The following is a 26,722-nucleotide window of genomic DNA, read 5'->3' on the forward strand; positions in this document are numbered from 1 at the left end:
CTTCCTGCCATCACCCAGACAACATATCTTTACCTGCACATTACCTACCTTCTCTGTAGCCTGTGGCGCTTCCTTCTTTCACCCATACACGTTGGTGCTTCCTGCCATCACCCAGACAACATATCTTTACCTGCACATTACCTACCTTCCCTGCATCCTGGGGTCACACTGGTGCTTCCTTCTTTCACCCATACACGTTGGTGCTTCCTGCCATCACCCAGACAACATATCTTTACCTGCACATTACCTACCTTCTCTGTAGCCTGGAGTCACACTGGCGCTTCCTTCTTTCATCCATACACGCTGGTGCTTCCTGCCATCACCCAGACAACATATCTTTACCTGCACATTACCTACCTTCCCTGCATCCTGGGGTCACACTGGTGCTTCCTTCTTTCACCCATACACGTTGGTGCTTCCTGCCATCACCCAGTCAACATATCTTTACCTGCACATTACCTACCTTCCCTGCATCCTGGGGTCACACTGGCGCTTCCTTCTTTCATCCATACACGCTGGTGCTTCCTGCCATCACCCAGACAACATATCTTTACCTGCACATTACCTACCTTCCCTGCATCCTGGGGTCACACTGGTGCTTCCTTCTTTCACCCATACACGCTGGTGCTTCCTGCCATCACCCAGACAACATATCTTTACCTGCACATTACCTACCTTCCCTGCATCCTGGGGTCACACTGGCGCTTCCTTCTTTCACCCATACACGTTGGTGCTTCCTGCCATCACCCAGACAACATATCTTTACCTGCACATTACCTACCTTCCCTGCATCCCGGGGTCACACTGGCGCTTCCTTCTTTCACCCATACACGTTGGTGCTTCCTGCCATCACCCAGACAACATATCTTTACCTGCACATTACCTACCTCCTCTGTAGCCTGGAGTCAAACTGGTGCCTCCTTCTTTCACCCAGTCAACATATCTTTACCCGCACAGTACCTACCTTCTCTGCATTGTGTGGTCACGCTTCCTGCTTTTAAGCGGCCATTTTGAGAGGGCAGCAGCGCAGCAGCATCAGCGCAGCTTTTCTTTGAAGGCTCGTAAAATCAAAACCGTAGCAGTTTGAAAAACTCTTTCCTCAAGTTTGAATCAGACGGGTTCAATGTCTTTCCTGTGCGAGTTTGTAGCAGACACAGCAAACGCGCTAAGAGGAGATAATGTTTGAAAAAAGGTGACGGGTTTTTACAAAGGGGTATTTGCCAAAATTCGAAAAAATACAAAAATGAGGGGTATTTTGCTTAAATTAAGCAAAAGTATCTGCCAATAGAACAAGAACATTCGGCTTGTCAAGACTTTCCAAAACAAGTAAAATTAGCTAACCTCAATGAACCTCAAAATACCTTAAAAATAAGTATATTCTCACTAATGACAAGTGCACTTTTCTTGGTAGAAAAAAATTACCGTATTTTTCAGACTATAAGTCGCAGTTTTTTTCATAGTTTGGCCAGGGGGTGCGACTTATATACTCAGGAGCGACTTATGTGTGAAATTATCAACACATTACCGTAAAATATCAAATAATATTATTTAGCTCATTCGCGGAAGAGACTAGACGTATAAGATTTCATCGGATTTAGCGATCACACTGCAAAAACTGAAATCTAAGTTTTTGCTAACCTACAGTACAGTAGAGTCCGCCACTAAGATTTGTTCAAGGGTTTATTTTGGGAGGGGAAAGAATGCGAGAGTTTGTATCTATTAAATGAAAAATTGATTTATACTCGTATAGCACTTTTCTACCTTCAAGGTAATCAAAGCGCTTTGACATTATTTACACATTCACCCATTCACACACTGATGGCGGTAGCTGCCATGCAAGCCCCTAATCATAACCCATCAGGAGCAAGGGTGAAGCGTCTTGCTCATGGACACAACGGACGTGACTAGGTTAGTAAAAGCTGGGGATCGAACCAGGAACCCTCAGGTTGCTGTCACGGCCACTCTCTCAAAATGCGCCACTGTCTGAAAGTAAGGTAACACTATTCAAAGAAGACAAGTCAAACACTTGTCCCAGGTGGAAACTCATCGCTTAGACCAGGCCTGGGCAATTATTTTAACTCGGGGGCCAAATTTAGAGGAAAAAAATGTGACTGGGGGCCGGTATATCTATTTTAGGTACACTAATGAGCTGGCGACTTGTCCAGGGTGTACCCCGCCTTCCGCCCGATTGTAGCTGAGATAGGCGCCAGCGCCCCCCGCGACCCCGAAAGGGAATAAGCGGTAGAAAATGGATGGATGGATGGATAATACGACACCGCACATTAATGTCTGAGTGAATGCTAAAAACTTTGTGACAGACCGCCTTAAAAAACTTTATTTTTTTTTACTGAATGAGACACCAAGAATGTACACTGCAAAAACTGAAATCTAAGTAAGATGAAATATCTCAAATAAGGGAGATATTTGCTTATTTTCTGTCTGATAAGATAATTCTTCTCACTAAGCAGATTTTATGTTAGAGTGTTTTACTCGTTTTAAGGGTTTTGGTCCTAAATGATCTCAGTAAGATATTACAGCTTGTAGCTGAGATTTGATGACCTATATTGAGTAAAACATGCTTAAAACTAGAATATCAACTGTTGCAAAACTGTCATCGACACTCAAAAGGATAAATGCCATATATTTTGATCATGTTTTATTTAGTTATGTTCTGTTACTTCAAGACTCCCATTAGTTCCGTTTTTTTCCCTCCTTTGTTTTGTCACCATGGCGACCCATTAGTTTCACCTGTCTCACGTGTTGGATTCACGCACCTGTTTCAATCATGTCATTATTATTCAAGCCTGGGTTTTCAGTTGGTCGTTCTGGCGTCATCACCCTCTTTATGACCCCTCTGTTTCATGTCATAGTTCATGCTGCCCTGCTCACGTCACCGCAAGTAAGTTATTGTTTATTAATGCCACAGTTAGTGTCTTTCGTTTGTATGCCCATAGTTCTGCCTTTGTGCTGGTTTTTGTTTTCTTAACCAAGTTTGTTCTCCGCCTTGTGCGCGCCCTTTGTTTGCAGTTTTTTAATAGATTAAATATGTCATTACCTTCACGCCATGTCCCGTCACCTTCCTTTGCATTCCGGGAAAACAAACCACACCAAAGCCCCCGTTACGACAATAAAACTACTTTTTTAAAGTAATAATTTTTTACTTCAAGCTTGGAGAAAAAAAAAAATCATGACGCCGAGCGCATATCATTATGTCAAGATAATGGCACTAGCATTTACTTAATTTAAGTATATTTTTCAACATATTGAGCAAAAAGTGCACTTGTTAGTGAGAATGTAGTTATTTTAATGTATTTTTGGGTTCATTGAGGTTAGCTAATTTTATTTGTTTTGGAAAGTCTTGACAAGCCACATTTTATTGTTCTATTGGCAGATAATTTTGCTTTGTTCAAGTAAAATACCCCTCATTTTTGTATTTTTTTCTTCTTTTTGAACACTGACTTTTTGCAGTGTATTAGTGACTAGGGATGTCCCGATACAACTTTTTCACTTCCGATACGATACCGATGTTGTAGCCTTGAGTATTTGCCGATACCGATATCAATACGATACGATATAGGCACGAATCATCCATCCATCCATCCATCTTCTTCCGCTTATCCGAGGTCAGGTCGCGGGGGCAACAGCCTAAGCAGGGAAGCCCAGACTTCCCTCTCCCCAGCCACTTCGTCTAGCTCTTCCCGGGGGATCCCGAGGCGTTCCCAGGCCAGCCGGGAGACATAGTCTTCCCAACGTGTCCTGGGTCTTCCCCGTGGCCTCCTACCGGTTGGACGTGAATCATACATATATTTATTCCTTATTTTGTTTTGTAGAATGTTAGAAAAGGCTTGATAAAGTGATGTTACTGTTACTGATGTTGTAGTGTTCAAACAGAAAACAATAGTCAGCAAGAGTAGGTATAGGAAAAACTGACCCATTTATTATTAACCAATTGGTTACATAAATTTTAACCTTCAACATAAGAGTATTACTTCAACAAATCCAATAAAAACAAAATGTTATATTTAAAGTGCAAAATAACCACTAATACCAACATAATTATACAGTTGAATAGAATAAATTAAAAATAAATTAGAAGACCCTGAAAAATAACCTAAATAAATCCAATAAAAAAATTAAAAAAACGTTTTAAAGTGCAAACAATTCAAGTTCACTTCAGTTATTTTTTTACTGTCAGCATATGTTGGAAACAACTGTGGGCAGGGACAAAAACCACAAAAACAACACAATATTGTCCACTGTCCAACTGCTCTAAATTAAGAGTTCACAGCTCCAGTTTCACTGACTGACTATGCCCAAAACAATGTAGTAATTACTCTTAGTCTTCACTGAAGAATAGTGTAAACACAATAAACATATCACTCTAATAACAAGAGCATAAAACAAATAATAATCAGTCAGGGCTGACTACCCTTACTACTCCTCCTCCTCCTCCTTCTCCACTTTCTGCTGTCCGAGCATAATGTGGAGATTTTTTTTTAAGAAGATAAGCATTGATTAACGTGGACCCCGACTTAAACAAGTTGAAAAACGTATTCGGGTGTTACCATTTAGTGGTCAATTGTACGGAATATGTACTGTACTGTGCAATCTACTAATAAAAGTATCAATCAATCAATCAATCAAAATTTCGGCATGCTGTGAGTTAAAATACTTCCACACATCACTACACTTTGCTGAGCACACGCGTTGTCGTTGTTGTGATCACGTGGGCTGTGCATGCTGGATCAGAGACGCTCTTCTTCCGCGGCCGCCACCAACGTTAATTAAGGGGCATTGCCGCCACCTACTGTGTTGGAGTGTGATCAAACCAGTCACCTATTATAGAAGTGCTGCAGCGGCAAATGGACAGCTTATATCGGAGCGCTTATATCGGAGTTTTTAGATTCAGTCCGATAAAATCCGATATTCACTTTTTTGGCTAATATCGGACCGATTTCCGATATCAATATCGGATCGGGACATCCCTATTAGTGACAGATTGTTTGGTAAAGGTATAGCATGTTCTATATGTTATAGTTATTTGAATGACTCTTACGTTAACATAGCAGGCACCTTCTCAATTGGTTTATTTATACGTCATAAAACGTACACTTATTCAGCCTGTTGTTCACTATTCTTTATTTATTTTAAATTGCCTTTAAAATGTATATTCTTGGTGTTGGGTTTTATCAAATAAATTTCCCCCAAAAAATGCGACTTATACTCCAGTGCGACTTATATATGTTTTTTTTTTTTTTTTCCTTCTTTGTTATGCATTTTCGGCGGGTGCGGCTTATACTCCGGAGCGACTTATACTCCGAAAAATACGGTACTTGAATTAAGCAAAATTATCTGCCGGTAGAACAAGAAAATTCGGCTTGTCAAGACTTTCCAAAACAAGTCAATTTAGCTAACCTCAATGAACCCCAAAATACCTTAAAATAAGTATATTCTCACTAATAACAAGTACACTTTTCTTGGTAGAAAATGTGTTTGACCTTTTTGCTCAATATGTTAAAAAATATTCTTAAATGAAGTAAATGCTAGTGCCATTATCTTGACATAATGATATGCGCTCGGCATTACATTTCTTAAAACCAGCAAACTTATACTAAAAACAAATGTATTTTTCTTAATGGAAAGGCAACAAGGCAACCGCTTGTTACTCTCGGGCAAATCATATGGTCTAAAAAGGCATTTTGTACCGGTTGGGGACATCTCTACGCTGCTGATCCGCTTGAGATGGTTTCCTGTGGACGGGACTCTCACTGCTGTCTTGGAGCCACTATGGATTGAACTTTCACAGTATCATGTTAGACCCGCTCGACATCCATTGCTTTCGGTCCCCTAGAGGGGGGGGGGTTGCCCACATCTGAGGTCCTCTCCAAGGTTTCTCATAGTCAGCATTGTCACTGGCGTCCCACTGGATGTGAATTCTCCCTGCCCACTGGGTGTGAGTTTTCCTTGCCCTTTTGTGGGTTCTTCCGAGGATGTTGTAGTCGTAATGATTTGTGCAGTCCTTTGAGACATTTGTGATTTGGGGCTATATAAATAAACATTGATTGATTGATTGATTGACTGATCATCGCGCCAAGTGTGTGCACCCATTGATTATGATATCGCCATGTCTGTGTCCTATCAGCCCCAGCTAAAATTCTGTCCTTCGGGAGGACGGTGACCACTCCGTGGATGAAAGAGGTCCGACTGCCCTGCAACTCTGTAGGAGAGCCGACGCCGAGTATTAAGTGGACTAAAGACAGGTGAGACGTGGCCAGAAAAAGGGTGAAATATGATTCAATTGTGGCGTAAATGTGACTTGTTTCTTAGTGAGAACACCGCCATCCCAGTATCTCTGGATGGACAGCGGCTCATCATGACTAATGGCACGCTGGTGCTGCGCTCTGTCAAAGCAGAGGATTCTGGGTACTACACCTGCACGGCCACCAACACGCTGGGCTTTGATACCATCATCGTCAATCTTTTAGTGCAAGGTGGAACACGGACAGCATCTGGGGTCTTTTGAGTGGGAGGGGTTTGTTACGTTTTTATTGAGTTTCTACTTGTATGTCTGCTTTTTTGTTTTTCTTTTGTTCAGTTCCCCCAGACCAGCCTCGTCTCACTGTGTCCACCACGTCCACCTCCTCCATCACGCTAGCCTGGATACCAGGAGACAATGGCGGGAGCTCCATCAGAGGTATGGGCTTTTTTTCAGTTAAGTTAAAGTAAATTAACTATTGACTAGATCCACTGTGGACTGGACTCTCACACTATTGACTAGATCCACTATGGACTGGACTCTCACACTATTGACTAGATCCACTATGGACTGAACTCTCACACTATTAACTAGATCCACTGTGGACTGGACTCTCACACTATTAACTAGATCCACTATGGACTGGACTAGATCCACTATGGACTGGACTCTCACACTATTAACTAGATCCACTATGGACTGGACTCTCACTATTAACGAGAGCCACTTAAGACTGGACTCTCACTCTATTAACTAGATCCTCTATGGACTGGACTCTCACACTATTAACGAGAGCCACTATGGACTGGACTCTCTCATTATTGACTAAATTCACTATGGACTGACTCTCACCCTATTGACTGGATCCACTATGGACTGGACTCTCACACTATTGACTAGATCCACTATAGACTGGGCTCTCACACTATTAACTAGATCCACTATGGACTGGACTCTCACACTATTAACTAGATCCACTATGGACTAGACTCTCACACTATTAACTAGATCCACTATGGACTGGACTCTCACACTATTAACTAGATCCACTATGGACTGGACTCTCACACTATCAACTAGATCCACTATGGACTGGACTCTCACACTATTGACTAGATCCACTATGGACTGGACTCGATCCACCATGGACTGGACTCTCTCACTATTAACTAGTTCCATTATGGACTGGACTCTCACACTATTAACTAGATCCACTATGGACTGGACTTTCACCCTATTAACTAGATCCATGACGGACTGGACTATCAGACTATTAACTAGATCCACTATGGAGTGGACTCTCACACTTTTAACTAAATCCACTATTGACTGTACTCTCACACTATTAACTAGATCCACTATGGACTGGACTCTCACACTATCAACTAGATCCACTATGGACTGGACTCTCACACTATTGACTAGATCCACTATGGACTGGACTCGATCCACCATGGACTGGACTCTCTCACTATTAACTAGTTCCATTATGGACTGGACTCTCACACTATTAACTAGATCCACTATGGACTGGACTCTCACACTATCAACTAGATCCACTATGGACTGGACTCTCACACTATTGACTAGATCCACTATGGACTGGACTCGATCCACCATGGACTGGACTCTCTCACTATTAACTAGTTCCATTATGGACTGGACTCTCACACTATTAACTAGATCCACTATGGACTGGACTTTCACCCTATTAACTAGATCCATGACGGACTGGACTATCAGACTATTAACTAGATCCACTATGGAGTGGACTCTCACACTTTTAACTAAATCCACTATTGACTGTACTCTCACACTATTAACTAGATCCACTATGGACTGGACTCTCACACAATCAACTAGATCCACTATGGACTGGACTCTCACACTATTGACTAGATCCACTATGGACTGGACTCGATCCACCATGGACTGGACTCTCTCACTATTAACTAGTTCCATTATGGACTGGACTCTCACACTATTAACTAGATCCACTATGGACTGGACTCTCTCACTATTAACTAGTTCCATTATGGACTGGACTCTCACACTATTAACTAGATCCACTATGGACTGGACTTTCACCCTATTAACTAGATCCATGACGGACTGGACTATCAGACTATTAACTAGATCCACTATGGAGTGGACTCTCACACTTTTAACTAAATCCACTATTGACTGTACTCTCACACTATTAACTAGATCCACTATGGACTGGACTGTCACACTATTAACTAGATCCACTATGGACTGGACTGTCACACTATTAACTAGATCCACGACGAACTGGACTATCACACTATTAACTAGATCCACTATGGACTGGACTCTCACACTCTTAACTAGAGCCACTATGGACTGGAGTCTCACACTCTTAACTAGATCCACTATGGAGTGGACTCTCACACTTTTAACTAGATCCACTATGGACTGGACTCTCACCCTATTGACTAGATCCACTATGGACTGGACTCTCACACTATTGACTAGATCCACTATGGACTGGACTCTCACACTATTGACTAGATCCACTATGTACTGGACTCTCACACTATTAACTAGATCCACTATGGACTGGACTCTCACACTATTAACTAGATCCACTATGTACTGGACTCTCACACTATTAACTAGATTCACTATGGACTGGACTCTCACACCATTAACTAGATCCACTATGGACTGGACTAGATCCACTATGGACTGGACTCTCACACTATTAACTAGACCCACTATAGATTGGACTCTCGCTATTAACGAAAGCCACTTAGGAATGGACTCTCACTCTATTAACTAGATCCACTATGGACTGGACTCTCACACTATTGACTAAATCCACTATGGACTGACTCTCACCCTATTAACTAGATCCACTATGGACTGGACTTTCACCCTATTGACTAGATCCACTATGGACTGGACTCTCACACTATTAACTAGATCCACTATGGACTGGACTAGATCCACTATGTACTGGACTCTCACACTATTAACTAGATCCACTATGGAGTGGACTCTCACACTATTAACTAGATCCACTATGGACTGGACTCTCACACTATTGACTAAATCCACTATGGACTGACTCTCACCCTATTGACTAGATCCACTATGGACTGGACTCTCACACTATTGACTAGATCCACTATGGACTGGACTCGATCCACTATGGACTGGACTTTCACCCTATTAACTAGATCCACGACGGACTGGACTATCATACTATTAACTAGATCCACTATGGAGTGGACTCTCACACTTTTAACTAGATCCACTATGGACTGGACTCTCACACTATTAACTAGATCCACTATGGACTGAACTCTCACACTATTAACTAGATCCACTATGGACTGCACTGTCACACTATTAACTAGATCCACTATGGACTGGACTCTCACACTATTAACTAGATCCACTATGGAGTGGACTCTCACACTATTAACTAGATCCACTATGGACTGGACTCTCACACTATTAACTAGATCCACTATGGAGTGGACTCTCACACTTTCAACTAGATCCACTATGGACTGGACTCTCACACTATTAACTAGATCCACTATGGACTGGACTATCATACTATTAACTAGATCCACTATGGAGTGGACTCTCACACTATTAACTAGATCCACTATGGACTGGACTCTCTCATTATTGACTAGATCCACTATGGACTGGACTCTCACACTATTAACTAGATCCACTATGGACTGGACTATCATACTATTAACTAGATCCACTATGGAGTGGACTCTCACACTATTAACTAGATCCACTATGGACTGGACTCTCATACTATTAACTAGATCCACTATGGAGTGGACTCTCACACTATTAACTAGATCCACTATGGAGTGGACTCTCACACTTTTAACTAGATCCACTATGGACTGGACTCTCACACTATTAACTAGATCCACTATGGACTGGACTCTCACACTATTGACTAGATCTACTATGGACTGGACTCGATCCACCATTGACTGGACTCTCTCACTATTAACTAGTTCCATTATGGACTGGACTCTCACACTATTAACTAGATCCACTATGGACTGGACTTTCACCCTATTAACTATATCCACGACGGACTGGACTATCATACTATTAACTAGATCCACTATGGAGTGGACTCTCACACTTTTAACTAGATCCACTATGGACTGGACTCTCACACTATTAACTAGATCCACTATGGACTGGACTCTCACACTATTAACTAGATCCACTGTGGAGTGGACTCTCACACTTTCAACTAGATCCACTATGGACTGGACTCTCACACTATTAACTAGATCCACTATGGACTGGACTCTCACACTATTAACTAGATCCACTATGGACTGGACTCTCACACTATTAACTAGATCCACTGTGGAGTGGACTCTCACACTTTCAACTAGATCCACTATGGACTGGACTCTCACACTATTAACTAGATCCACTATGGACTGGACTCTCTCACTATTAACTAGATCCACTATGGACTGGACTCTCACACTATTAACTAGATCCACTGTGGAGTGGACTCTCACACTTTCAACTAGATCCACTATGGACTGGACTCTCACACTATTAACTAGATCCACTATAGACTGGGCTCTCACACTATTAACTAGATCCACTATGGACTGCACTGTCACACTATTAACTAGATCCACTATGGACTGGACTCTCACACTATGAGATCGGTAGGTCGTGAGTTCAAACCCGGCCGAGTCATACCAAAGACCGTCAAAATGGCCCCCGTTACCTCCCTGCTTGGCACTCAGCATCAAGGGTTGGAATTGGGGGTTAAATCACCAAAAATGATTCTCGGGCGCGGCCACCGCTGCTGCTCACTGCTCCCCTCACCTCCCAGGGGGTGGACAAGGGGAAGTGTCAAATGCAGAGGACACATTTCACCACACCTAGTGTGTGTGTGACAATCATTGCACTGCAAAAACTGAATTCTAAGAAAGATGAAATATCTCAAATAAGGGAGATATTTGCTTATGTTTTGTCTGATAAGATAATTCTTCTCACTAAGCAGATTTTATGTTAGTGTTTTACTTGTTTTAAGGGTTTTGCTCCTAAATGATCTCAGTAAGATATTACAGCTTGTGGCAGAGATTTGATGACCTATATTGAGTAAAACATGCTCGAAACTAAAATATCAACTGTTGCAAAGCTGTGTCATCAACACTCACAAGTATAAAACTGCTTTTTTAAAGTAATTTCTTATTTGAAGCATGAAAAAAAAATCATGACTGACACAATTGTGTCTCATAATTAAAACAGATGACAGCCAAATGGACTTTGTTGTTTTATTTTCAATGAAACAATAGAAAATACATACTCATATCGTAGTACAATTATTATTAGTGAGAATATACTTATTTGAAGGTATTTTTGGGTTCATTGAGGTTAGCTGATTTTACTTGTTTTGGAAAGTCTTGACAAGCCACATTTTCTTGTTCTATTGGCAGATAATTTTGCTTACCAGTAATTCAAATAAAATACCTCTAATTTTTGTAAAAAAAATTGTATTGTTTTTGAACATTGGCTTTTTGCAGTGTTGTACTTTAACTTTAACTTAATATCACTGTCATCCATCATTGTTATTGGCAGTAATGATAGGGACTTTATTATTAACATTTTTGTGTGCTATGCTTAAAAATACTGTTTTTTTGGTAGGAAAAAAATAAGTGTGGGTACCCTTGATATCGCAGTATCATGCAAAGGAAATTTCCAGAAATGCAATAGTGAATCTATGCTTGCATATATTCATGTGCGTCTATATTTACTAGGTGACAATTACCTTGGGAATTAAGTGGGTGGGTATGGATGGATGGATGGATGGATGGATGGATGGATAGTACTTTATTGATTCCTTCAGGAGAGTTCCTTCAGGAAAATTAAAATTCCAGCAGCAGTGTAGAGTTGAGATCAATTTAAATAAAAGTAAATAATGGGGGTTTAAATGGAAACAAAAAAGAGAAATATTACAATAAGAATAAAAACTAAAAAGCAACAATAGGAATACAATTATAACAGTAAAATAAGAATATAACAAGACAAAGTAGGCAGTAGTGACCATGTTATGAAAACGTATTGCACTGTTATTGTTTTGCATCCCCCGTCACCCTAGTACCCCCTGACCCCCGCCCCAGAGAGGAGTTGTACAGTCTAATGGCGTGTGGGACAAAGGAGTTTTTGAGTCTATTAGTCCTGCACTTGGGATGAAGCAGTCTAGAACCGAACAGGCTCCTCTGGCTACTGATAACGCTATGCAGAGGGTGACTGGCATTATTAGGGCTGCGAATCTTTGGGTGTCCCACGATTCGATTCAATATCTATTCTTAGGGTCGCGATTCCGTTATATATCGATTTTTTTCGATTCACGATTCAAAAACGATATTTTTCCGATTCAAAAGGATTCTGTATTCATTCAATACATAGGATTTCAGCAGGATCTACCCCAGTCTGCTGACATGCTAGCAGAGTAGTATTTTTTTTTTAAAAACCTTTAATAATTGTAAAGGACAATGTTTTATTAACTGATTGCAATAATGTACATTTGTTTTAACTATTAAACGAACCAAAAATACGACTTATTTTATCTTTGTGAAAACATTGGACACAGTGTGTTGTCAAGCTTATGAGATGCGATGCAAGTGTTCTTTTTTTATTTTTTTTTATAAATGTCTAATGGTAACGTCAATGAGGGATTTTTAATCACTGCTATGCTGAAATTATAACTAATATTGATACTGTTGTTGATGATATTCATTTTTGTTTCACTACTTTTGGTTTGTGTTGTGTTTGTGTCTCCTCTCAATTGCTCTGTTTATTGCAGTTCTGAGTGTTGCTGGCTCAGGTTTGGTTTTGGAATTGGATTGCATTGTTATGGTATTGCTGTGTATTGGTTTGTTGGATTGATAAAAAAAAAAAAAATAGATAAATTAAAAGAAAAAAAATAGATTTCTTTTTTAAAATGAGAATCGATTCGATTCGTATTTGAATCGATTTTTTCCCCACACCCCTGGGGTTTATCATGTTATACATATTATAAAATGTTCAGATACCTCAACTTGCTGTTTTCATGATCCATCATACTGTACTGTCTGCAAAATTCGATAAAAATATTTGATTATTTTTTTTTTTTCCAGCAATTCAAACTACAGCGAATGGGATGTTTGATATACTCAATACAGTGCATGCGGGCCCCTTATATGTAATGCAAAACTAAGGAAAAGGGCATCTATGTATGTAAGATGAGTAAACAAAATACTACAAACAGAAATGGAGGATGTTTGCTCTTTGATTGAGACTTTTATTAGTAGATTGCACAGTACAGTACATATTCCGAACAATAGACCACTAAATGGTAACACCTCAATAAGTTTTTCAACTTGTCCACGTTAATCAATTCATGATAAAAATCCAACTAATTAGTTTAAGATGGAGGCTCAGTCAGCAGCATCCTTGTCATTGTGTCAATGGTAGCTGAGGAAGACCAGACTCATACTGCCTCCTAGTGGACAAAAGATGTAATTTTTTTTTTTAAAGCTGTTTGACACCAAGGGCATCAAATTAGATAGATTAGATTAGATTAGATAGTACTTTATTTATTCTGTCAGGAGAGTTCCTTCAGGAAAATTACAATTTTCAGCACAATCCCATTCAAGATCAGACAAACATTACAGGGAGACAGAACAGGATTGCTGACGGGTCTGCCGGCTTCCAGCGCCCCTTACAAAAAAGATGACATACAGGTAAACAAAGGGGGGGGGGGATTAGAAGATTAAAATAAAATTAAAAAAAACAACAAAAAAAACAACTCATAGCCATAGCACACATCCCTCTTACATGTGTGTAAGAGGGAAACATCAAAGATCAAAGAACACAGAGGACATTAAAGACATTCAAGCAGCAGATACAACCAGACACTTCTACATACAGCTATGAATAAAAAGTAAAATAAACATATCCACTGTGGTGTTCCACGCCATCGTCCGCTGGGGTGGAGGGAGCATGGCCAGAGACAGGAGCAGACCCAACAAAGCAACCAAGACAGCCGACTCCACTCTCGGCCAGTGTCCAGTCCGCATGGATGAGCGAGGATACGTCCAAGGTGACTGAGGTGTCCGACACCTGCTCACCCAGTCGAGACACAGCGAAGCCTCTCCGTCCCAGCGCTCAGTGCTAGCTCCGCAGCCCTGTCCCCTCATCCGCATCTCCTCCAGTCCCTCCAAACAGACTCCGGTGTAGCAGAGACCCAGCAGCTGGTCTCCATGGCCAAAAGGCTCCCGGGAGGCAGATCCAGAAGTCCACAAAAAAAGCACCACAGAGGTCACGAAAGTGCCACCCCTTGTCACACAGTCCCAAAGGGTTCCGGACCAAAATGCAAAAAAATATAAATATAATATAAAAATTGAACGCCATGTTATGTAATTGTACACTGCAAAAAGTCAATGTTCAAAAACAAGAAAAACAAAAAACAAAAATGAGTGTTATTTTATTTAAACTAAGCTAATTTATCTGCCAATAGAACAAGTACATTTGTCTGGTCAAGACTTTCCAAAACAAGTAAAATTAGCTAACCTTAATGAACCCAAAAATACCTTAAAATAAGTATATTCTCACTAATAACAAGTGCACTTTTCTTGGTAGAAAAAAAACGAGACCTTTTTGCTCAATATGTTGGAAAATGTTCTTAAATTAAGTAAGTGCTAGTGCCATTATCTTCCATCCATCATCCATCCATCATCTTCCGCTTATCCGAGGTCGGGTCGCGGGGGCAACAGCCTAAGCAGGGAAACCCAGACTTCCCTCTCCCCAGCCACTTCGTCTAGCTCTTCCCGGGGGATCCCGAGGCGTTCCCAGGCCAGCCGGGAGACATAGTCTTCCCAACGTGTCCTGGGTCTTCCCCCTGGCCTCCTACCGGTTGGACGTGGCCTAAACACCTCCCTAGGGAGGCGTTCGGGTGGCATCCTGACCAGATGCCCGAACCACCTCATCTGGCTCCTCTCTGTGGAGGAGCAGCGGCTTTACTTTGAGTTCCTCCCGGATGGCAGAGCTTCTCACCCTATCTCTAAGGGAGAGCCCCGCCACACGGCGGAGGAAACTCATTTGGGCCGCTTGTACCCGTGATCTTATCCTTTCGGTCATGACCCAAAGCTCATGACCATAGATGAGGATGGGAACGTAGATCGACCGGTAAATTGAGAGCTTTGCCTTCCGGCTCAGCTCCTTCTTCACCACAACGGATCGGTACAACGTCCGCAATACTGAAGACGCCGCACCGATCCGCCTGTCGATCTCACGATCCACTCTTCCCCCACTCTTGAACAAGACACCTAGGTACTTGAACTCCTCCACTTGGGGCAGGGTCTCCTCCCCAACCCGGAGATGGCACTCCACCCTTTTCCGGGCGAGAACCATGGACTCTGACTTGGAGGTGCTGATTCTCATTCCGGTCGCTTCACACTCGGCTGCGAACCGATCCAGCGAGAGCTGAAGATCCCGGCCAGATGAAGCCATCAGGACCACATCATCTGCAAAAAGCAGAGACATTATCTTGACATAATGAAATGCGCTCGGCATCATGATTTTTTGTTTTCATGCTTGAAGTAAGAAACTATTACCTTAAAAAAGTAGTTTTATACTTGTGAGTGTTGATGACACAGCTTTGCAACAGTTGATATTCTAGTTTCAAGCATGTTTTACTCAATATAGGTCATCAAATCTCAGCAACAAGCTGTAATATCTTACTGAGATCAATTAAGACCAAAACCCTTAAAACAAGTAAAACACTCTAACATAAAATCTGCTTATCAGACAGAAAATAAGCAAATATCACCCTTATTGGAGATTTTTAATCTTACTTAGATTTCAGTTTTTGCAGTCTAGATACACTGCAAAAAGTCAATGTTCAAAAACAAGAACAAAAATACAATACTGAGGAGTATTTTATTTGAACTAAGCAAAATTATCTGCCAATAGAACAAGAAAATTCGGCTTGTCAAGACTTAACCAGAACCCAAAAATACCTTAAAATAAGTATATTCTCACTAATAACAAGTGCACTTTTCTTGGTAGAATAAAAAACAATTTGAAATGTGGACTCATCAGACCACAGAACCCTTTTCCACTTTGCATCAGTCCATCTTAGATGATCTCAGGCCCAGAGAAGCCGGCAGCGTTTCTGGATGTTGTTGATAAATGGCTTTCGCTTTGCATAGTAGAGCTTTAACTTGCACTTACAGATGTAGCAACAAACTGTATTTAGTGACAGTGGTTTTGTGAAGTGTTCCTGAGCCCGTGTGGTGATATCCTTTAAAGATTGACGTCGGTTTTTGATACAGTGTCTTCTGAGGAATCGAAGGTCACGGTCATTCAATGTTGGTTTCCGGCCATGCCGCTTACGTGGAGTGATTTCTCCAGATTCTCTGAACCTTTTGATAATATTATGGACCGTAGATGTTGAAATCCCTAAATTTCTTGCAATTGCACTTTGAGAAACGTTGTTCTTAAACTGTTTGACTATTTGCTCACGCAATTGTGGACAAAGGGGTGTACCTCGCCCCATCCTTTCTTGTGAAAGACTGAGCATTTTTTGGGAAGCTGTTTTTATACTCAGTCATCAATCAATCAATCAATGTTTATTTATATAGCCCTAAATCACAAGTGTCTCAAAGGGCTGCACAAACCACAATGACATCCTCGGTAGAGCCCACATAAGGGTAATGGAAAAACTCACCCCTGTGGGACGTCAACAATGATGACTATGAGAAACCTTGGAGAGGACCGCATATGTGGGCAACCCCCCCTCCAGGGGACCGAAAGCAATGGATGTCGAGCGGATCTAACATGATATTGTAAAAGTCCAATCCATAGTGGATCCAACACAGCCGTGAGAATCTAGACCAAAGTGGATCCAATATAGTAGCGAGAGTCCCGTCCAAAGTGGAGCCATCAGGAAACCATCCCAAGCGGAGGCGGATCAGCAGCGCAGAGATGTCCCCGACCGATACACAGGCGAGCGGCCCATCCTGGGTCCCGACTCTGGACAGCGAGTACTTCATTCATGGCCACCGGACCGGACATTGGAGAAAAAGAAAAGAAACGGCAGATCAACTGGTCTAAAAAGGGGGTCTATTTAAAGGCTAGAGCAGGGGTGCCCATTATGTCGATCGCGAGCTACCAGTCAACCGCGGGGGGGGGGTGTCAGTCGATCTCGAGCCAGGCTTTTAAAAAAAATAGACCTAAAAATGAGTGATCATCAATCTTCACCAAGACGTCACTTAAATGACATTCACGGTACCGGAGGGTCTTGTGAGATGACGCTGGCTGCTGCAAGATCATTATTATGAAAATATGACCGAGAGGAAGGCGAGAAACACTTTTTATTTCAACAGACTCTCGCGCCGTACCTTCCGTCAAAACTCTAAAGGCCGACTGCACATTTCCTATCTTCACAATAAAAGCCCTGCTTCATGCTGCCTGCGCTAACTAAATACAGAGTCTCGGAAAACTGGCGTGCACAAGCGATCCCTCAGAAAGCAAGTGATGTGCACGCCAGCTTTCTGAGACTCTTATTTTGTTAGCGCAGGCAGTATGAAGCAGGGCTTTTATTGTGAAGATAGGAAATGTGCAGTCGGCCTTTAGAGTTTTGACGGAAGGGACGGCGCGAAAGTGTGTTGAAATAAAAAGTGTTTCTCGCCTTCCTCTCTGTCATTTTTTCATAATAATGAACTGGCAGCAGCCAGCGTCATCTCACAAGACCCTCGGGTGCCGTGAATGTCAATCAAGCAAGCTACGGAATTTGCCGCCAATGTTTTTCTTGTAAAGTGTATGGAAGCTGGATGAATTAGATGCCAAAAACCAACCACTTTCATGTGGTATTGTACAGAAAGGACAACTTTTTTTCTCCTCCATTTGAAAATGTGGGCGTTATCATCATTACTGTCTGATTCCAATCAATGCAAGTCATCAGAATCAGGTAATACACCAACTTATATTCTTGTCTTCGTGAAAGAAAGACATCTATATGTGTTACACATGCTTGTATTATCATTAAACACATTTAACTTGTTTACAAAAATGTCTCTTTCATAAATAAATAAATATAAATGATATATATAAATGAGGTAGATCCCCTCGAGTTGGTCAATTGAAAAGTAGCTCGCCTGCAGAAAAAGTGTGGGCACCCCTGGGCTAGAGTATACAAATGAGTTTTAAGATGAGAATTAAAGGCCTACTGAAATGAGATGTTCTTATTTAAACGGGGATAGCAGGTCCATTCTGTGTGTCATACTTGATCATTTCGCGATATTGCCATATTTTTGCTGAAAGGATTTAGTAGAGGAAATCGACGATAAAGTTTGGCACTTTTGGTACGTCATGGCACCCACCTGTTCCCAATTAGCCTGCACACCTGTGGGACGTTCCAAATAAGTGTTTGATGAGCATTCCTCAACTTTATCAGTATTTATTGCCACCTTTCCCAACTTCTTTTGTCTCGTGTTGCTGGCATCAAATTCTAAAGGTAATGATTATTTGCAAAACCAGTTTGAACATGAAATATGTCGTCTTTGTAGCATATTCAACTGAATATGGGTTGGAAAGGATTCGCGAATCATTGTATTCCGTTTATATTTACATCTAACACAATTTCCCAACGGGGTTCGTACCTGACGCCGGTCCTCCCAACGTCTGTGTTTGCAGGTTTCGTGCTGCAGTACTCCGTGGACAACACAGAGGAGTGGAAAGACGTGTTCATCAGTTCCACCGAGCGCTCCTTCAAACTGGACAACCTGCGCTGCGGCACCTGGTACAAAGTCAAGCTGGCGGCCAAGAACAGCGTGGGGGCGGGACGCATCAGCGAGATCATCGAAGCAAAGACTCACGGCCGAGGTCAGAGGAAAACCGATGAGGACATTTACTGATTTGACTTAAAATCCCCCTTTTTTATGCCGCGTATTCAGTTTGACCAACGACTGGTTATTTTCCAGAGCCCCAGTTCAACAAGGACCAGCCCGTCTTCACCCACATCAACTCCAGCCACGCCCGCCTCAATCTGCAGGGCTGGGCCAGCGGCGGCTGTCCAATCAGCGCCGTCACCCTGGAGTTTCGCCCGAAAGGTAAGCCACTCGGCTTGGCCATCCGTAAACGCGCCTCAACGTTGCAACGATCCGGCAGGAACGTGGGCGTGGCAGAGCGTGCGCACCAACGCCACCGCTGACGTGTTCCTGGCCGAGCTGCGGGAGGCCACCTGGTACGAGCTGAAGATGAAAGCCTGCAACAGCGCCGGTTGTGGCAACCAGAGCTCCCAGTTTGCCACTCTGGATTATGACGGCAGTGAGTTAACGACTCTCCTTATTGTCTGCAAGGATGATACCGTGAATACTTCAATTAGTGTCATTTAGTGAAATGCCTGCCGATCTCTTGTTGCCTACAATTTCAGCACAATTGATAATAACTATAGCAACGGCCCTTAAGCAGTTGTGTGATAACATATACATTTGTATTCTAACATAATAATAAATGCCTGGTGCGAGGTCTACCAAAAATAGGGGTGTCCCGATACAACTTTTTCACTTTCGATACCGATATTGGAACTTTGAGTATTGGCCGATACAGATATTAACCCAATACGATACCAGCACCAATCATTGCCTTGTCTCTGCTGCGTCTGCGTCACATTACTCGATGTTCGGCCTTTTCAGTCAGCAGTTCCGATTCTGGTAACAAACACTGATACGATACAATCTTTTGGATTGCCAGCTTTGCACAGACAAAGAAAAATACAATTTCAGCACAATTGGTGATAACTATAGCAACGGCCCTTAAGCAGAAGAGTTGTGTGATAACAATTACATGTTTATTCTAACATAATAATAAATGCCTGGTGCGAGGTCTACCAAAAATAGGGGTGTCCCGATACAACTTTTTCACTTTCGATACCGATATTGGAACTTTGAGTATTGGCCGATACAGATATTTACCCAATACGATACCAGCACCAATCATTGCCTTGTCTGTGCTCCGTCTGCGTCACGGTACTCGATGTTCGGCCTTGGCAGTCAGCAGGCCGATTCTGGTAACAAACACTGATACGATACAATCTTTTGGATTGCAAGCTTTGCACAGACAAAGAAAAATACAATTTCAGCACAATTGGTGATAACTATAGCAACGGCCCTTAAGCAGAAGAGTTGTGTGATAACAATTACATGTTTATTCTAACATAATAATAAATGCCTGGTGCGAGGTCTACAAAAAAAAGGGGTCTCCCGATACAACTTTTTCACTTTCGATACCGATATTAGAGCTTTGAGTATTGGCCGATACAGATATTAACCCAATACGATACCAGCACCAATCATTGCCTTGTCTCTGCTCCGTCTGCGTCACGGTACTCGATGTTCGGCCTTTTCAGTCAGCAGTTCCGATTCTGGCAACAAACACTGATACGATACAATCTTTTGGATTGCCAGCTTTGCACAGACAAAGAAAAATACAATTTCAGCACAATTGATAACTATAGCAACGGCCCTTAAGCAGAAGAGTTGTGTGATAACATATACATGTTTATTCTAACATAATAATAAATGCCTGGTGCGAAGTCTACAAAAAATAGGGGTGTCTCGATACAACTTTTTCACTTTCGATACCGATATTGGAGCTTTGAGTATTGGCCGATACATATATTAACCCAATACGATACCAGCACCAATCATTGCCTTGTCTCTGCTCCGTCTGCGTCACGGTACTCGATGTTCGACCTTGGCAGTCAGCAGGCCGATTCTGGTAACAAACACTGATACGATACAATCTTTTGGATTGCCAGCTTTGCACAGACAAAGAAAAATACAATTTCAGCACAATTGGTGATAACAATAGCAACGGCCCTTAAGCATAACAGTTGTGTGATAACAATTACATGTTTATTCTAACATAATAATAAATGCCTGGTGCGAGGTCTGCAAAAAATAGGGGTGTCCTGATACAACTTTTTCACTTTCGATACCGATATTGGAGCTTTGAGTATTGGCCGATACAGATATTAACCCAATACGATACCAGCACCAATCATTGCCTTGTCTCTGCTCCGTCTACGTCACAGTACTCGATGTTCGGCCTTTTCAGTCAGCAGGCCGATTCTGGTAACAAACACTGATACGATACAATCTTTTAGATTGCCAGCTTTGCACAGACAAAGAAAAATACAATTTCAGCACAATTGATAATAACTATAGCAACAGCCCTTAAGCAGAAGAGTTGTGTGATAAAAATTACATGTTTATTCTAACATAATAATAAATGCCTGGTGCGAGGTCTACAAAAAAAAGGGGTCTCCCGATACAACTTTTTCACTTTCGATACCGATATTGGAACTTTGAGTATTGGCCGATACAGATATCAACCCAATACGATACCAGCACCAATCATTACCTTGTCTCTGCTCCGTCTGCGTCACGGTACTCGATGTTCGACCTTGGCAGTCAGCAGGCCGATTCTGGTAACAAACACTGATACGATACAATCTTTTGGATTGCCAGCTTTGCACAGACAAAGAAAAATACAATTTCAGCACAATTGGTGATAACTATAGCAACGGCCCTTAAGCAGAAGAGTTGTGTGATAACATATACATTTGTATTCTAACATAATAATAAATGCCTGGTGCGAGGTCTACAAAAAATAGGGGTGTCCCGATACAACTTTTTCACTTTCGATACCGATATTGGAGCTTTGAGTATTGGCCGATACAGATATTAACCCAATACGATACCAGCACCAATCATTGCCTTGTCTCTGCTGCGTCTGCGTCACGGTACTCGATGTTCGACCTTGGCAGTCAGCAGGCCGATTCTGGTAACAAACACTGATACGATACAATCTTTTGGATTGCCAGCTTTGCACAGACAAAGAAAAATACAATTTCAGCACAATTGGTGATAACTATAGCAACGGCCCTTAAGCAGAAGAGTTGTGTGATAACAATTACATGTTTATTCTAACATAATAATAAATGCCTGGTGCGAGGTCTACAAAAAATAGGGGTGTCCCGATACAACTTTTTCACTTTCGATACCGATATTGGAGCTTTGAGTATTGGCCGATACAGATATTAACCCAATACGATACCAGCACCAATCATTGCCTTGTCTCTGCTGCGTCTGCGTCACGGTACTCGATGTTCGACATTGGCAGTCATTAGGCCGATTCTGGTAACAAACACTGATACGATACAATCTTTTGGATCGCCAGCTTTGCACAGACAAAGAAAAATACAATTTCAGCACAATTGGTGATAACTATAGCAACGGCCCTTAAGCATAACAGTTGTGTGATAACAATTACATGTTTATTCTAACATAATAATAAATGCCTGGTGCGAGGTCTACCAAAAATAGGGGTGTCCCGATACAACTTTTTCACTTTCGATACCGATATTGGAGCTTTGAGTATTGGCCGATACAGATATTAACCCAATACGATACCAGCATCAATCATTGCCTTGTCTCTGCTGCGTCTGCGTCACGGTACTCGATGTTCGGCCTTGGCAGTCAGCAGGCCGATTCTGTTAACAAACACTGATACGATACAATCTTTTGGATTGCCAGCTTTGCACAGACAAAGAAAAATACAATTTCAGCACAATTGATAATAACTATAGCAACGGCCCTTAAGCAGAAGAGTTGTGTGATAACAATTACATGTTTAATCTAACATAATAATAAATGCCTGGTGCGAGGTCTACAAAAAATAGGGGTGTCCCGATACAACTTTTTCACTTTCGATACCGATATTAGCGCTTTGAGTATTGGCCGATACAGATATTAACCCAATACGATACCAGCACAAATAATTGCCTTGTCTCTGCTCCGTCTGCGTCACGGTACTCGATGTTCGACCTCTGCAGTCAGCAGGCCGATTCTGGAAACAAACACTGATACAATACAATCTTTTGGATTGCCAGCTTTGCACAGACAAAGAAAAACACAATTTCAGCACAATTGATAATAACTATAGCAACGGCCCTTAAGCATAACAGTTGTGTGATAATATATACATAATTTTCCTGAAGGAATAAATAAAGTACTATCTAATCTAATCTAATCTAATTATATCCCCAGTGCGAGGTAGGATACAACTTTTTCACTTTCGATACTGCTTTGAGTATTGGCCGATACCGATATTAACCCAATACGATACCAGCACCAACTATAGTACATACTTGTGTTATTTTATAAAGTGGGAGGTTAGAAAAAGCTTAAATGAAGTGAAATTACGAGAAAAAAAACAATACGATACCAGCACCAATCATAGTACATACTTACGGGACGGCGTGACGCAGTGGGAGAACGGCCGTGCGCAACCTGAGGGTCCCTGGTTCAATCCCCACCGAGTACCAACCTCGTCACGTCCGTTGTGTCCTGAGCAAGACACTTCACCCTTGCTCCTGATGGGTGCTGGTTAGCGCCTTGCATGGCAGCTCCCTCCATCAGTGTGTGAATGTGTGTGTGAATGGGTAAATGTGGAAGTAGTGTCAAAGCGCTTTGAGTACCTTGAAGGTAGAAAAGCGCTATACAAGTACAACCCATTTATCATTTGTATTAGTTTATTATATAGAACGTTAGAAAAGTCTTAAATGAAGTGAAATTACTAAAAAAAACAGAGAACAATGTTAGGTGTGAAAAACAAATGACTTATGTTTTCAGATGAAACATTCAATATTTTTCTAGCTTTTTCATTATCAGGATGAAACACTGATGACATCTATTAAACAGACAAGAAGCAAGGAATCATGCGGAGACAGAATTAAATTTGGCTCAATTGAGAAGACACGTTTTTTTGGGCTGTACTCTAGTTACAGATCCAAACTAAGTTCTAAAAGTCCAGCCCACGTGCTTCCTCTATTTATTTGGGAGGTCCCTGGTTAGATCACTGAAGCTGTCGCTGAGGGAAGGGGGGTAATCTCGACAACTCCAGTTAGACGCAATGTATCATTATACAAAAATGTAAATGTGCTGACAGTCGTGATATCGCCTTGTCTCTGCTCTGTTTGTGTCACGGTACTCGATGTTCGGCCTTGGCAGTCAGCAGGCCGATTCTGGTAACAAACACTGATACGAAACAATCTTTTGGATTGCCAGCTTTGCACAGACAAAGAAAAATACAATTTCAGCACAATTGATCATAACTAGAGCAATGGCCCTTAAGCATAAGAGTTGTGTGATAATATACACATAATTATACTAACATAATAATTATATCCCCAGTGCGAGGTACGATACAACTTTTTCACTTTCGATTCTGGTATTGGAGCTTTGAGTATTGGCCGATACCGATATTAACCCAATACGATACGAGCACCAATTATAGTACATACTTGTATTAGTCTATAATGTGGAACGTTAGAAAAAGCTTAAATGAAGTGAAATTACGAGGAAAAAAAACAATGCAATACCAGCACCAATCATAGTACATACTTGTATTATTTTATATTGTGGAACGTTAGAAAAGGCTTAAATGAAATGAAATTACTAAAATAACAGAAAACAATGTTAGGTGTGAAAAGCAATTGACTTAAGTTTTCCTTAATGTTCGGCCTTGGCAGTCAGCAGGCCGATTCTGGAAACAAACACTGATACTGTACAAGACTGGCTTCCAATCTTTTGGATTGCCAGCTATGCACAGACAAAGAAAAATACAATTTCAGCACAATTGATAATAACTATAACAACGGCCCTTAAGCTTAAGAGTTTTGTGATAATATGTACATAATTATTCTAACATAACTAAATGCCTGGTGCAAGGTGTACAAAAAATAGGGGTGTCCTGATACAACTTTTTCACTTTTGATACAGATATTGGAGATTTGAGTATTGGCCTATACAGATATTAACCCAATGCGATATCAGCACCAATCATAGTACGTTCCACATTATTTTATAATGTGGAACTTTAGAAAAGGCTTAAATGAAGTGAAATTACTAAAAAAAACAGAGAACAATGTTAGGTGTGAAAAACAATTAACTTAAGTTTTTGGATTAAATATTCAATATTTTTCTAGCTTCTTTATTGTCGGGATCAAACACCGATGACATCTATTAAACAGACAAGAAGCAAGGAATCATGCAGAGACAGAGTTAAATTTGGCTTAATTGAGGAGACACCTTCAAACACCGATGACATTTATTAAACAGACGAGAAGCAAGGAATCCTGCAGAGACAGAGTTAAATTTGGCTTAATTGAGGAGACACGTTTTTTGGGGCTGTACTTTAGTTACAGATCCAAACTACGTTCTAAAAGTCCTGCTCACTTGCTTCCTCCATTTATTTGGGAGGTCCCTGGTTACATTACTGAAACTTAAGCTACACTTAAGTTTTCAGATGAAACATTAAACATTTTTCTAGCTTTTTAATAGCCATACTATTGTTGCCTATTTCATCTAACCTGTTAACTGGAATTGACTCATGCTGTCTTTAAATAGAAGTGGAGTATTAATTTGTTTTGGTAACATGTCATGCAGGTTGCAATAAGTCACGACATACTCTCATGATGCAGTAAAATTTTAATACACTTTCAGGCTAACATGATTTTAGCTTACAGACTTTGTATGTGTTAGTAATATGTGGAAATTGACACATTTTGTGTTTTAGACTTAGTATGTAGCTTTAGTATGTGTGCTATTGTAAGCTTAGCTGTTGTGTAGCTGCTAGCTCCCAGTAGGCTACAGTCTACCATATTTACCTTCTGGAAACGACGTCACTAAAATACAGGAAAAGACCCAATTATGTGTGCTTATTGGAGGACATTTAGCTGTTTTCTGGTTGTCAAGTTTTGCACAAGTAAAATATTTGATATATAACAGTCTCTTTTCAAGTAATAATAATAATACATTTTACTTATAAGGCGCCTTTCTGGGCACTCAAGGACACCGTACAAAATCAAAACCATAAAATAAATTGGATAAAAACAACAACAACAAAGATCAATAAGATTTACAATGAATAAGCAGTCAGGAGTAGGTGTGTTTTAGCCTTGATTTAAAGAGGGATATTAAGTCTAAGTTACGAAGGTCTGGTGGTAATGACTTCCTAAGATGAGAGGCAGAGCGGCTGAAAGCTCGGGAACCCATGGTGGACAGTTTAAATAAGGCAGGAGTGTCCAAAGTGCGGCCCGCCACACATTCTGCAAAAATTGCAAAATTTATAGTTTTGCAAAAATAAAAATCTAAAGAAAGTGGAATGAGGTGAAATCTAATGAGAAAAAGTGGGAATGTTGACACAAAGCTACCAAGAGGACATGACTACATGTAGAGAACGCTAAAGGCAGTGCCTTTAAGGCAGTTTTTTTGTTCCTTTTGTCTTTTTCTTTTTTTTCCATTGCTCAAAAAAAAATGGACAAAAAAATCTATGTTATAATGAATTATTACTTAAAAATTATCACTTTAAAAT

At 41.1% G+C, this 26,722-nt stretch overlaps 1 protein-coding gene across 2 annotated transcripts in view; it reads left to right on the top strand.

The window, feature by feature from the left end:
- dscaml1 (Down syndrome cell adhesion molecule like 1) overlaps positions 1–26,722 on the top strand; it is a 426,233-nt gene that overhangs the window by 380,037 nt on the left and 19,474 nt on the right. For both annotated transcript variants that reach the window (XM_061878592.1, XM_061878593.1), the window contains exons 23-28: positions 6,143–6,260; positions 6,328–6,491; positions 6,596–6,694; positions 18,977–19,165; positions 19,264–19,392; positions 19,451–19,609. In XM_061878592.1, the coding sequence (XP_061734576.1) occupies positions 6,143–6,260; positions 6,328–6,491; positions 6,596–6,694; positions 18,977–19,165; positions 19,264–19,392; positions 19,451–19,609 (858 nt within the window). The remainder of the gene's footprint in view (positions 1–6,142; positions 6,261–6,327; positions 6,492–6,595; positions 6,695–18,976; positions 19,166–19,263; positions 19,393–19,450; positions 19,610–26,722) is intronic.

The sequence above is a fragment of the Nerophis ophidion genome, linkage group LG18 (genome assembly GCF_033978795.1).
Source record: "Nerophis ophidion isolate RoL-2023_Sa linkage group LG18, RoL_Noph_v1.0, whole genome shotgun sequence".
NCBI classification, from domain to species: Eukaryota; Metazoa; Chordata; class Actinopteri; order Syngnathiformes; family Syngnathidae; genus Nerophis; species Nerophis ophidion.